This window comes from Lampetra fluviatilis, chromosome 11, assembly GCF_964198595.1.
Source record: "Lampetra fluviatilis chromosome 11, kcLamFluv1.1, whole genome shotgun sequence".
Taxonomy (NCBI): domain Eukaryota; kingdom Metazoa; phylum Chordata; class Hyperoartia; order Petromyzontiformes; family Petromyzontidae; genus Lampetra; species Lampetra fluviatilis.
The window spans coordinates 4,398,742-4,411,951 of record NC_136285.1 but is presented as its reverse complement, the minus strand read 5'-3'; the positions used below and the strand labels follow the sequence as shown (position 1 = coordinate 4,411,951).

General features: G+C 44.1%; 1 protein-coding gene across 10 annotated transcripts in view; it reads right to left on the bottom strand.

Annotated features, from left to right (window-relative positions):
- The window catches only part of LOC144934736 (dynein axonemal heavy chain 3-like), an 864,594-nt gene that overhangs the window by 168,160 nt on the left and 683,224 nt on the right, over nt 1-13,210 (bottom strand). For 9 of the 10 annotated variants that reach the window (XM_078860821.1, XM_078860816.1, XM_078860817.1 and 6 more), the window contains 3 exons: nt 7,638-7,876; nt 6,048-6,197; nt 3,445-3,712 (listed from right to left, as the gene is read on the bottom strand). In XM_078860821.1, coding sequence (XP_078716947.1) covers nt 3,445-3,712; nt 6,048-6,197; nt 7,638-7,876 — 657 coding nt within the window. The remainder of the gene's footprint in view (nt 1-3,444; nt 3,713-6,047; nt 6,198-7,637; nt 7,877-13,210) is intronic. The other variant, XM_078860819.1, reaches the window with a different exon arrangement.

Below are 13,210 nucleotides of genomic sequence, written 5' to 3'. Positions count from 1 at the left end.
TCTTTTTTTCAAATTTGCAAGCTGTTTTTTTTTGCAAAAAAGTACGATGCACCCTATATAAAGGAATATCAAGTGAAAGCCACATCAATATTCCTAATTACTGTTAGTTTAAACACAAGAATTGATATACGTGCACATTCAAATATGTTCTTGCTGTTCATGTATTTTTAATGTTCTGCCATTAGTGTTGTACGGTGTGTGTGTGTTTCGTGTTTTAATCTGCTGCTCTCCACGTGTTTTATGTTAATGTTTTATTTTTATAGATGTATTCAATTTCTTATTTCATTGTCAGGTATACTTTAGATGTAAAACAAGTTCTAGCTTGGATGACATTTTAGTTGTGTTAAATGAAAAAAATATACTCAGAAATGTAGTGCACTGTGCTATTCCAGGCGTAGACAAAAGACGTCCTTTATTTGAATGAATTATTTTTTATCTCATCAGTAATTACCGGCCAAACGCATCACGGGAGTTGCAACACCGTTACAAATCTCTTTCAGTCCAACAATGCCAAATCAGCGCAGAGCACCGAAAGGACCACTCAGTGGCTTCTGGAATCACGCCACTGATCCCTTCCCAGCTGACGATATACGGGGTGCCACGGTGGTGACAAGTTAACCAATTGTAACTTGACTGGGATACAAGAGTTTGTGGACTCGATCCCGACCCTGGCTTGACGCCTGAATATTTGGAGTTTGCATGTTCTCCCCGCGGTCACGCGGATTTTTCTCTGGGTCCTGCGGTTTTTCCTTCCACATGCAGAAAGGTGGGTTTAGAGTATTTGACTGCTATACATTTCCACGCGATAAGCCACTTTGTTGAGATATCATTTGTGGCCAGGTCGCTTCTGAAAAATGGCTATAAAACTCAATGGGCCTTACCTGGTCAAATAAAATAGTTTAGTTTGGTGTTCCTTCATTCTCTGCTCACAGTGGTTTGCTAAGACGACAATCGCACATACAAAGACAACTAAAGACAACAAATAAAGAAATAAAACATTTTCTGCACTCGTATATATACACAAATGAAGAAATATCAGACAGTTAAACCAAATGATCATAATGCTAGGAATAGAAAATATTCGCAGTCAGTAGAAAAAAACTGAAGATAAAGGAAATTTAATGAAAATTCATCACGAAGGGAGGAAAGTGCTACTCTTGATTTTCGACACAGATATCAGAAATAATGACAGCGATAAGAAGTGTGTTCTCGAAGAGCGGTAAAAGGGACCAATGAGTGACCATTATTCCTGTGAAGATGAATCAGAGCTGAAGCATGAAGGCAGTGCTTTACGAAGCGAAGCAAAGAGGAGGGAGACGTTCGTGCAAATGAGGCCACGGAAGAAAGCAGGAGGGATTACGAGCGTGACATATTTTAAAGATGACAAGATTTTGCAGTTGATGGGTACACAGAACGGAAAGTCGGCGCGGAGAATAACAGTTGTAGTGTGATATCTTTAGTACGTTCGAGTGCCCATAACAAGTCTTCCCTATCACATGCAGTTTTCAGATTTTACATTTACAGAGACGAGAATAAAGTTGGCAGCGTCAAAATGAAACGCAATAAAGGCTTAAAAATGTTTTTATTATGCAACAAAGTAAAAGTTTTGAAGGAGCAAGAGATATTACAAAGGAGTGTTTGAAAAGCACGAGATGGGAAGCGGTGGGAAGTGATCTCAGGGTCAAATATTATATCAAGATTCTAGATTGTGGCTACATGAACACGGAGGAGGTTAGCGATCACAGTGATTACATATGAGCTCGAGTACTTGGAGTAAAGAGATCCCTTATCAAGTAGACTAACTTCACATAAGATAAGCGGAGTTAGAGTTCTCACATGGCTAAACAAATAAATGAAGAATCGTCGAAAAGAAGAACAAATACAGTCACGACAAACAGACAAAACAGTGACACAATGTTACGTTTTAAAAAGATAAATAATTTAAATAATTTACACTTAAAATACATCATCATCACGATCCATGGGCAGAGAGTCCGTAGGGTGTCCACTGGACATTTAAACATGTTTCCACTTTCCTCTGTCTTGTGCCAACATGCTCAAATAGTGCCACATCTCTCTTGCACCAATCGCTTATGTCGTCAAGCCAGTTAAAATTTCTATTTTGAAACACAAAGTCCTGTTCTGCAGCTTCACAGCCAAGCAGGCAGTGGCGTACAGCCACCAATTTGTGCCTATTGGGTGTCAACAGAGCAAGTGTGTGGAGCAATGGCTCAGAGGCCTCGCACACCGTGCCACGGAACCCGGTGACCTGAGCTGAAATCCTGAGCACTGAGTAAAGTCTGCGTTGGTTCTGGGCCACTGCAAGCACTCACCAACCCGCACTGACCAGCGGTAAGTGAAGCGCGGTCAAAGAAAAAAAAAACCCTGGCGATTGATAACGCATGGGGAAGCCTTCAGTCAGCGGTGAATTGACCAAGTGCTGAAACGGATTGCCATCTCATCTGCATATAATTTTTACTGTTTGTCATACATTACTGCAACCACAGTCCAACAAGACACCTTGGTGGACTTCAAAGACTCCGACTATAGCCATGCAATCCACAAATAAGAAAAAATTATGCTAAAGAAAAATCTCAACTGACTGGAAATTAAACTCAGATTTATTATCTCGGGTCAGGCACTCTAAACACGTTGGTCTGAAACTGAAAATTTTAACTAACTCAACACATGCATGTGCCATGAAGAAGGACCATTGCCTGAAACTTCGCCTATTGTATATATTTCCTCTTAAGGCCACGGTGTTGTTATTGACGAATGTTTTGCATTTATGTTGTCCATTGTTGCTTGGGCACAACTGGCAATGCAGCAGCAGCAGTATCGCCAAATCATGAATCTCGTAAGTCCGGTACTAATTCTACTGCCATCGAACTGAAACTATCCAGTGATACATTTGGATAAATAAGGCTAGGTAAAAAACGAATTACTATTGTTATATGCAAATTTCACCTCTAGCCCCGCCCACTTACCCTTGAGCTGAGCCCATCTCAAGCCAATATAACTTCGTGTTTCAGCAGCTCTCCCGCTGTATTTTTTCCTGCCTCGGCAGCTCTCTCGCTATATTTTTTCACCTGATGACGATTGCTTGTGTTGCGATCAAATCGTCGTGATAATGTTATTATTTTTCTATCTATGTGGCTTTACCGAAAGACCCAAATAATATTTATATAAGACATGTCTTTATTAATTATATTTAGTGACTTGCTTACCATGCTTCTCTTTTCCATACTTCTATCGTTTTTGTGTATTGTTTGCTGCTGTTGTAACTTGCTAGACGTCTGTGAGCAAGAGCTTCATAGCTCATCGGATACCTCCAGTCTAATATCAAGATTCTTGAGTCTCAAAACGTTATCACGATGTTCATTTGACAACAGCGCGAGAGGCAGCGTAGGTGGCGTGGGTGGCGTGGGGGGGGTGAACGCGTACGCGAGCAAAGCGCTTGAGCGACGTCTCGAAGCCCTGGCTGAAATGCCAGTCGGCGATCGGCTGAAAGATGCCCTTCACGGTGTCCTCGGAGAACGCGTCGATGGCGAGCACGTTGAAGTGGCGGAGCAGGCGCGGTGTGACCTCGTGGCGGCCGCCACCCACGGGGGCCATGGCAGCCACCACCGCCGTGTCCTGCAGATGCACCTCTCCACCTGTTTGCCTGCCACGCGATGGAGCAGCGGGTGGTTTGGGGGGGGAAAGGAAAGCGCTGTTGAAATGTGACAAAGCGACACGCGCCAATTTTTTGAGATGCACGGACAGGCCACTTGCAGGAGCAAACATCTATCTTCCACGTGTTTTTTTGTTTCGTTCATTTGGGAGTGGCTTATTCAGCGAGTATTGTGTGACAATGTAATGCACCATTTTTTTGGGGCTAACCGCCAAACAAAGACGGTCACCGCATCGCGCGATTTCAGATGTGCTTCTGCGGCCATTCAGAACACTTTTTCTTCCGATATTAGGAAGCCATTGGAGCTATGCACTTTAAAATCATCGAGACTGAAAAATCATTTCTTTCTAACTGCTTTTTGCGTTTACCGTAGTTTATTGTCCTCCCCGCAACTCCAATTAGCACGGTTGACTACGTATGGTGCAAAATAAGTTCAACATACATACGAGGCGACGCGCGACACTTTTTAAGGTCCGTGGAAGGCCAATGCTCTTCCACGTGTTTGTCTTATTGTTCGTTTTGGTTGTGGGTTAGTCAGCGAGTAATGTGTGACAATGTAATGCACCGTTACATCCACCACGAGCATACTGAGCAATGCGTTGGCAACATTTGACACGAGAGCAGAGTTGTACACGCAAAGAGACAAAGGAACTTCACCTCGCTGTGCAGACTCTAGAGGTCTATCATTCTCAGGGATAGAGATCATCCACATAAAGTGCGGCACCAAATTCAATGCGATTTTTTAAGCATTCACTGGTGAATTTGGTTGAGACCATCGGCTTGCTACACTTCAGACCCCCCGTTTAATTACAGGCGGCTACCTGGTTTCGAACCCAGGTTCTCAATGGTACTGGCTCTGTACTCTGACATGTTATGGATGCACATTTAGAAACTGGAACACATTTCTTGAAGTATGTATTCATTTACTGTCCAGAAGAATTCTGATATCTCTTGGACTGGTCCTGCTTTATATGCTGTAAAGTGTTTGTGTGTATGCATGCATGTATGTATGATGGATGTCTGAATGGATATATATGAATTTCAGCACAAATGTCTGCGCGTGTTTATGCATGTGTGCGCATGAATGCCAATGCCTTAACATTTATCAAGTTGTTTTCATTACAATGCTGAGTGACAGCTGGACTGACAAGGGATCGGATGGTCAGGCAGATGGGCAGTTACATCGCAAAACAAGAACAGAACACAGTCTTGCTGCCAGGGAAATGAAAACACAATTCAGTTTGCACTGCACGAGTGTGTACACAAATATATCTAAATGTTGGATAGTCAGTCTGATAAGTGAGGCATCCTGTTGCATTAATACATCACTTTGCATTTTCCATGTCAGTCATGTTTGATTAAATGCATTTGCCAGGTCATAAAAAACAACAACCGCTGTACAACATTGAAAATTGTAAGGACAAGATTGCATTTTTTCTCCAGCAACATTCATATTCATGAAAATATACGAACTAAAACGCTTACATTTCTAGTACAAACTGGTGACAGCATTGTTATCTGCAGCCGTGATTTCGAACCTCATAGTTTAACACAAAGACTCAGACCTACCATTGTACGTCACTACCCCAACACAAACACACCCACGTACATACACCACATGAACATATCCACGTCGAGAATTAACTTGAAGACGTACTTAAAGTATCAACTGATTCGTCAATCAATTGCTTCTTCAAAATGCTAACATATATATTCGAGCGAATGCAGACAAAATATATTTGTGCAAGGGAATGAGCGCACACATCAGTGCCGAGCCATTACAAGCAAAATAAATGGCAATTACCGTAGAATAACGCGCACTTAAGAGCAGAGGTGGCAGTACCATATCAAACCTGACATGCGCGCGTAGGCGTGCCACTCGGTGAACTCCGGCGCAAATGTGCACGATTGCTATGCAGACAACGCAACCGCAGGTCTCCAAGGACGTCAAAGTCAAGACGACAGTCTCCGCGTGCAACAACAACAACAAAATATTTCAGCATGTGGAGCTTTCAACAACTCGCACGTTCGACGGCGGCCTGGGACGGAGCTGTCTGCCACTCTCAACTAAAGTAAACTATTTTTTATTCTACCAGGTAAGGTCCACTGAGCTTCAGAAGCGACCTGGCCACAAATGATAGTCCAACGAAGCGGCTTATCGCGTGGAAATTTATATCAGCCTAATACTCTAAACACACGTTGATTATAAATGTGGAGGCAAAGATCGGAAGACCCGGAGAAAAATCCACACGACCAATGGGAGAGACACGTGCAAACTCCAAATATACAACAGGCGTCAGAGTCGGTATCAAACCCACGACCTGTATACCAGGCGAGGTAAATAACATCTCACCACCGTGGGGCCCGTACTCACCTGTCGAACCAGTAGCCGTGGTCAATCCACTGCCTCAGCAGCTCGATGGGTGGCTGCGCTCCATACTGGCCCTTCGCAGGCATGTTCAGGTCGTCCACAAACACGATCATCTTCTTGCCCAGCAGGGGACCGTAGATGTCTTTCTTGCGTCTTGGAACCGGCAAAGGCACAGTGACGAATGTCAAACATTTTCCAGGAACGTAACCCAAAGGTCGCAACCGGGTACCCGATACCCGGCTACCCGTACCCAGCCAGGTACGGGTACGGGTAGCCGTTTGCGACCCTGGTGCGGCCGGGTACGGGTACGGGTAGGCCGTGAGTCACTGGTGAGTAACCGTTTGTCACTCATTTCGGGTAGGGTACGGTAGGGAACGGGTACCCGTACCCGGCCGGGTACGGGTAGGGGTAAGGAATCAAAACCCGTTTGCGACCTCTGACGTAACCGCCGCGTTCGGCAAAGGTTTGACCGCATACGAAAATTAAAGTATTCCCCGCATGAGCTGGACTATTTTTTCAAGTAAGATGCGGGTATGTCAGGCAAATTTATCCGCCATAAATATCCTTCAGGAATATAGATAAATTGATCAATCTTGGCAGCCGGGTAGCTCAGGTTGCTAATGTGTGCATCAGAGCACCGAGCCTGCAATGATGAGATATTGGATTGAATTCGGGCAGCCACCTGTGTCGAGTGAGTTGAAGGTTTTGGCCTCAAATTCAGGGTATCTGTACCATCAAAAGAGCAAATGGAGCGGCAACCCTGTACTTTGGCAGAGCAGAGTCATTGGTGGAAATTCCACTTGTCTATGACCGGGGACGTTCGCCTTCCGCAAAAGTGGCCGTCGTTTTATTAATTCCAGAGGGATGATAGGCTGATTTCACCCTGACCAAGATTGAACTGTATCCTAGTTAAGTGCTCAAATCATATTGTCAGATACAACTGATGATAACAACTATCTTAAAAACCCAGTGCCAAACAGTGCTATGAACAAGGTTATATTTTTTTGCTAAATTATTTAACATTTTATAAATCTACTTCTAATTGTCATCTAAAAAAAATAGTGGGAGGGAAAGAGTTTAGATTTTGCTAGAACCGAATAAGATTAGCGGAGTAAATTAAATATGGTCAGTTTTTTGTGACCTCAGTCAAACGTTGTAGTTAAAACATAGCGCACTATCAATAACATTTCCGCCCTCCCATGGTGTACCGCGTGTTGTTCAACATGATGTCTGACGTTGCTTGCCACGTGCTTCTTTAACTTCGTAACTGAAGAAGGTCCCAACTAGTTGAGTACAAACGTCGGGCATCGTGCCGAAACACGTGGTACAACCCAGTAACGTGTCCACGAGAGCTAAACATCACAGGCATGAAAACCTATGCGGTAGTATAACACACAGAATCATGCTTTATTGGACTCTGTGCAATGAAAATTACTCCATTGCTTCAATTCTCCGCCTGTCAGTCAGGGACGGTACTTAAGTTAAGTGCCGTCGCTGACCGAATTTCTTATCGTGTAGACAAACAGGCGTTTGCCCGCGAACTCCGCCGACGGCTGTGGTGGTGGTGGCGGCGGCGCGTGCGTGCGTGCACACCTCTCCAGCTTAGCGAGGATGCTGTCCTGGGTGTGCACGGCGCTCGTGTGCGCCGAGAACGCCAGCTCGCAGGCCACGTGGCTCTCGCTGGGGAGGGCTCGCAGGAAGGCCCGCGTGCCCCACGTCTTGCCCGTGCCGGGCGGCCCCACCAGCAGCAGCGGCCGACCGCGGCGTGGGATCGTCTCGAGGAAGAAGCCCAATCGCGCCGTCTCAGCCGTGCCGACCAGCACCTCGCTTGGCTACAGGCAGCGGTGGAAGAGCAACGCGGGAACATGGGCCAGTTAGCCACTTTTTCCGCCACTCAGATGATCAATCAATGGAAACCTGTGAAACTATAAACTATGTTAATTTTAACCATGTAACGCCCGCTGAGCTATGTAGCTCTTTTTCATCAGCGACCTGGCCACAAACGATAGCTCAACGAAGTAGCCTATCACGCGGAAATTTATAGCAGCCAAATACTCAAAACGCATTTTTATGTTATATGGGGAGGGAAAAACCGGAGGACCAGAAGAAAAATCCATGCGACCACGGGGAGAGACACATGCAAACTCCAAATATACAACAGGCGTCAAGGTCGGTATCAAACCCACGACCTGTATACCAAGCGAGGTCGTTAACATCTCGCAACTGCGGCACCCCTTATTTCTTCAAAGGTGCCTTTCTCAAACCAAAATTCCTGTATATACATACATATATTATGCTCCTCCTATAGAACTAAAAAAAAACATGGCATAATAATAATTACGTTAATCTAAAACAATGCTTTTCTTTTCCTAGGTATAGGGTGTTGGAGTAGTTATGATCACACCATCATGATGGTTGTTCCTTGGCGTGGCATTTCTTAGGAGGGTCGGAGAATTGAGTGGCGTTGTAGATTGTCGTCAGGGGTAGGTATGAGGAGAGGTCCATCGTCCATCAAATTATAGGGACAAAAGTAGTTTTGTATTTCACCCAAGAGAGCGGCGATTATTTGTTCACGCTCACCGCGAAAAGGAAGAGGGGATTTTCATTAGTGGCTCAAACCGCCAGTGGGAATGAGCACCCACGGACACTTTTTTGAACGAGGGGCCACATTTTTTGCACTTGGCTATTTTTTATGAACCCATTGGGAATTTAAGTATCGCTGGAAATTACCATCTGGAGCAAATGCAAATGATGCAGAGATTAAGGGTAAACAGATCAAAATTTATTACGTTCCGAACTTTTACATCGTAAAAAAAACCCATAATAGTTTGCCCTGGGTGAAGTTTTTACTCTTGGCACGGAATTATATATTACGTCTAAGGGTGAATTTATACAGAACTTTAATAAACTAACAATGACAACAATTATTACCATAATTGCCATCATCAATGTGCTGGACAAAGTGCAGAATTGCCCTCTGGCACAATGGGACAGAGGTATTCATTATTTCTCAGTACATAGGCTGCTAGCCCTGAAACACTGTTCCCTCGACTCTGCATTCTGTTGATGTAAGAACACATTTAGATGCTGGATAAACTATATGCAGCCACGTAGCAATGTGGATGGAGCCTGCGGCTCACAAATATTGATCAGGAGTTGACTAAGCTCATTATTTTGGGATCAATAAAATACATACAACTGTGTAAAACAATGTGCAATTTCCAAGAATGGCTGTTATAAATACAGAACAATTATAACTTAGGTTATTCCGAGTGCCACAACAGAAATGCATGCCACCACACTGATTTAGCAATCGTTGGCCTTGACACTTTTAATATCAATTATTTACCGACCTTACCAAAAGGAATGTGGGATATATACCACTGGCTCATGGCCCCCAACTGAGATGGGCACCTACCCAGCTCATTTGAGGTTAATTTACACTTCCCCCCCGACGGAATGATTAGAAGTCAATGTAATATAATCAAGTTCACGTTTATTTGTTTAACCAGACGAGGGCTCAAGAGACCACGTTCCGTCTAATTTTCGAGAGTGACCCGCTTGAATAATTATTTTTTATGCCGTAATTAATGATTCACGCTTCAAAAGAAACTGCTATTTATCAAGAGAATTAAGTTTATTCAGAAGTTTGCTTCCCGAGTAAAGTTCATTGAGATACACAGCTCGTTTTAAAGGGCAAGTAGGCCGTCAGAAAAATAACAACAAAGCAGATGTAACATTATACTGGTAGGAACCTCCTGGTTACACCAGCCCACAGGGGATTATTGTGTCCGTCCGTTGTGCATCAAAAAATGGGAGGGGTGGGGCTGGGTGGAGAGGGGAGGGTGGGGAGGGGCTGGGTGGGGAGGGGCTGGGTGGGGAGGGTGGGGAGGGGCTGGGTGGGGAGGGTGGGGCTGGGTGGGGGGTGGGAGGGGTGGGGCTGGGTGGGGAGGGGCTGGTCACCCCGTGGTGCCATTATAAAACTCAACGTTTAACCTACTCACGCCGGCTTGTGCCCGCCCTCACAGTCGGCCATATTTGCGGAATACACCACGCCGCCGTTGACCCTGGCCATTGACCGAGCAACCCAACGTTCCTACCAGCTCCCTCCGCAGGGATGTGTTTGAATTGGAATTGCCCATCCCACCACACGCCGTGAGCCATTTTGAGGCAACAAATCAGACCACCTTGCCTCGGCAATTGAGGTATCAATGGCTTAAATGATTTTCCCCCTGATAAAAAAGTGTAATCCTATCACTCTTTGGTTCTTTCGATAAAGTCACGTAGAATTAAAATAAATAAAATAATAATAGAAAACGACGTTTCGATTGCAACACAAGCAACCATCATCGGGTAAGAATGAATGAGAAAACCTAGTAAACTTAGAAATATAATGCAATACAACACAGAGAGTCGGCTAACACAACAGTCAACACCCTACCTGGTTGATTACGTTCTTCCAAAGATTGCTACATTTGAGAGACAAAACACAGACACGGAGACACATAGATATACACACAAGCAGATAGAGACACACACAGAGACACACAACTCTCTCATTGTTCTCTATCCCAATCCCCCCCTCTCTCTCTGCCCCCCTCCCCTCTCTCTCTATTTAAGGCCTCGACACAGGCGTTGTCTCTCTGTTTGTCTATGCTGTGTCTCTCTCTCTGTGTGATGGTTGCTTGTGTTGCAATCTAAACGTCCTATTCTATTAGTATTTAATTTATTTTCATTCTACGTGACTTTACCGAAAGAACCAAAGAGTAATTCCTGCAGTCACGAAAGCTTCGAATCTAGTTTGTAATCCTATCATTTTGAGATTTAACCCCATTTCCATCACAGGCAGGATATTATTTCGTTGGAGAGGATTACAACATTCGACGTAAAACAATCGCGCTGTGCAGATCAAAGCGTGCGCCGAGTTTATGCGCCGAGATATTCTCGCACTGTCGCTATTTGTACAGGCGGGCAAATCTTCACGTATCATTGAGACCAAAAAAGCACCGACTCGATAAAAAATACCTTTGTTTGACCCTCATAAAAAGTCACCATGCCCTCCATTGCCAAGAAAACAAACAAGCGAGGCTGCTGAATACTGCAGGCATAACTTTGCGCCAGCTATCTTTTTTTGTTTGTTTAATGGTCCAACCTCACTCTAGCAGACTTGTGGTATAAGTGACCTTGGTCTAATTGGCTGGCCGCGTGCCAAAAATATATCAGCAACCACATTTTACCACACTGCACTCTCATTTTTTTAAAAACAGCTTTCAGAAGCGTCATAACATAATAACAGTCAGGTAACCTGTAACTACCCTTCAAAATGACGCTGCAAAGATACACCTTCTCGGTGTGATGCCCTTTCAGATTTTAGGTCCCCAGCAGCTAACGACGTACAGTGAGGGAAAAAAGTATTTGATCCCCCCTGCTGATTTTGTACGTTTGCCCACTGACAAAGAAATTATCAGTCTATAATTTTAATGGTAGATTTATTTGAACAGTGAGAGACAGAATAACAACAACAAAATCCAGAAAAACGCATGTCAAAAAAGTTATAAATTGATTTGCATTTCAATGAGGGAATTAAGTATTTGACCCCTCTGCAAAACATGACTTAGTACTTGGTGGCAAAACCCTTGTTGGCAATCACAGAGGTCAGACGTTTCTTGTCGTTGGCCACCAGGTTTGCACACATCTCAGGAGGGATTTTGTCCCACTCCTCTTTGCAGATCTTCTCCAAGTCATTAAGGTTTCGAGGCTGACGTTTGGCAACTCGAACCTTCAGCTTCTTCCACAGATTTTCTATGGGATTAAGGTCTGGAGACTGGCTAGGCCACTCCAGGACCTTAATGTGCTTCTTCTTGAGCCACTCCATTGTTGCCTTGGCCGTGTGTTTTGGGTCATTGTCATGCTGGAATACCCATCCACGACCCATTTTCAATACCCTGGCTGAGGGAAGGAGGTTCTCACCCAAGATTTGACGGTACATGGTCCCGTCCATCGTCCCTTTGATGTACTAAGTCATGTTTTGCAGAGGGGTCAAATACTTATTTCCCTCATTAAAATGCAAATCAATTTATAACATTTTTGACATGCGTTTTTCTGGATTTTGTTGTTGTTATTCTGTCTCTCACTGTTCAAATAAACCTACCATTAAAATTATCAACTGATCATTTCGTTGTCAGTGGGCAAACGTACAAAATCAGCAGGGGATCAAATACTTTTTTCCCTCACTGTAGATTGGTTGCCTGCAAAAAAAAATTGTATTTCATTTTAAGATGGGTATGACATTTTAAAATTGTATTGAATTTGCAGAAATTCACGTGCACTCGGCTACAATCCTCGCATCCTATATTCCATTTCCAACCATTTGAAACATTATAATGTGTCCAAGACCTCCCCTAGATTGACTCAGCAACAACATGAGCACCTGACATGGTGTGTATACGTAAGTACTGGGGATACAAAGGTGCCAGGCAGGGCAGAGACCACATCAACCCAAAAGTCTCATTATTCCATTGGGTCGTCTGCTCTGAATCTCTTTCTCCGTGTCTTTCTATCCTGTGCCATTCTCTAGCCACATCAACAGTATTCACATCTCGAAACAATTTTTTTTTATAACCAGGTAATTCCCACTGAGCTACACAACTCTTTTTTTAGAAGCAATCTGGCCACAAATGATAGCTCAGCAAAGTGGCGTATCATGATGTGGAGATCAATAGCAGCCAAATACTCTAAACGCACGTTTCTAAATGTTGAGAGAAAAAAAGGAGCACCCGGAGAAAAAGCCACGCAACCAGGGGAAGAGAGAACATGCAAACTCCAACTAAACAGGCATCAGGGTTGGGATTGAATCCACGACCTCCTGCATATCCGGCGAGGTAGTTAACATCTCGTCCCACCATGTCCTTCCCTTTCACCCGTGGTATCCCTCTACTCCTTCTGCCCTGCACTGGATGCATCTCCATCGCCCTTCTACTGATCAGTTCAGTTAATTTATTAGGTATAGCCCTGTGAGCCATTCAGCTCTTGAATCGGGTGCAACCGCAACAAAAAAAAACATGAATAAGAAACATCTTAAAGTGACTACGCGCAACAGACAAATCCAGGAAAAAACTGCAAAGTCTTCCAGAAAAAGCACCGTATATCAATGCTGTGTGCAAATA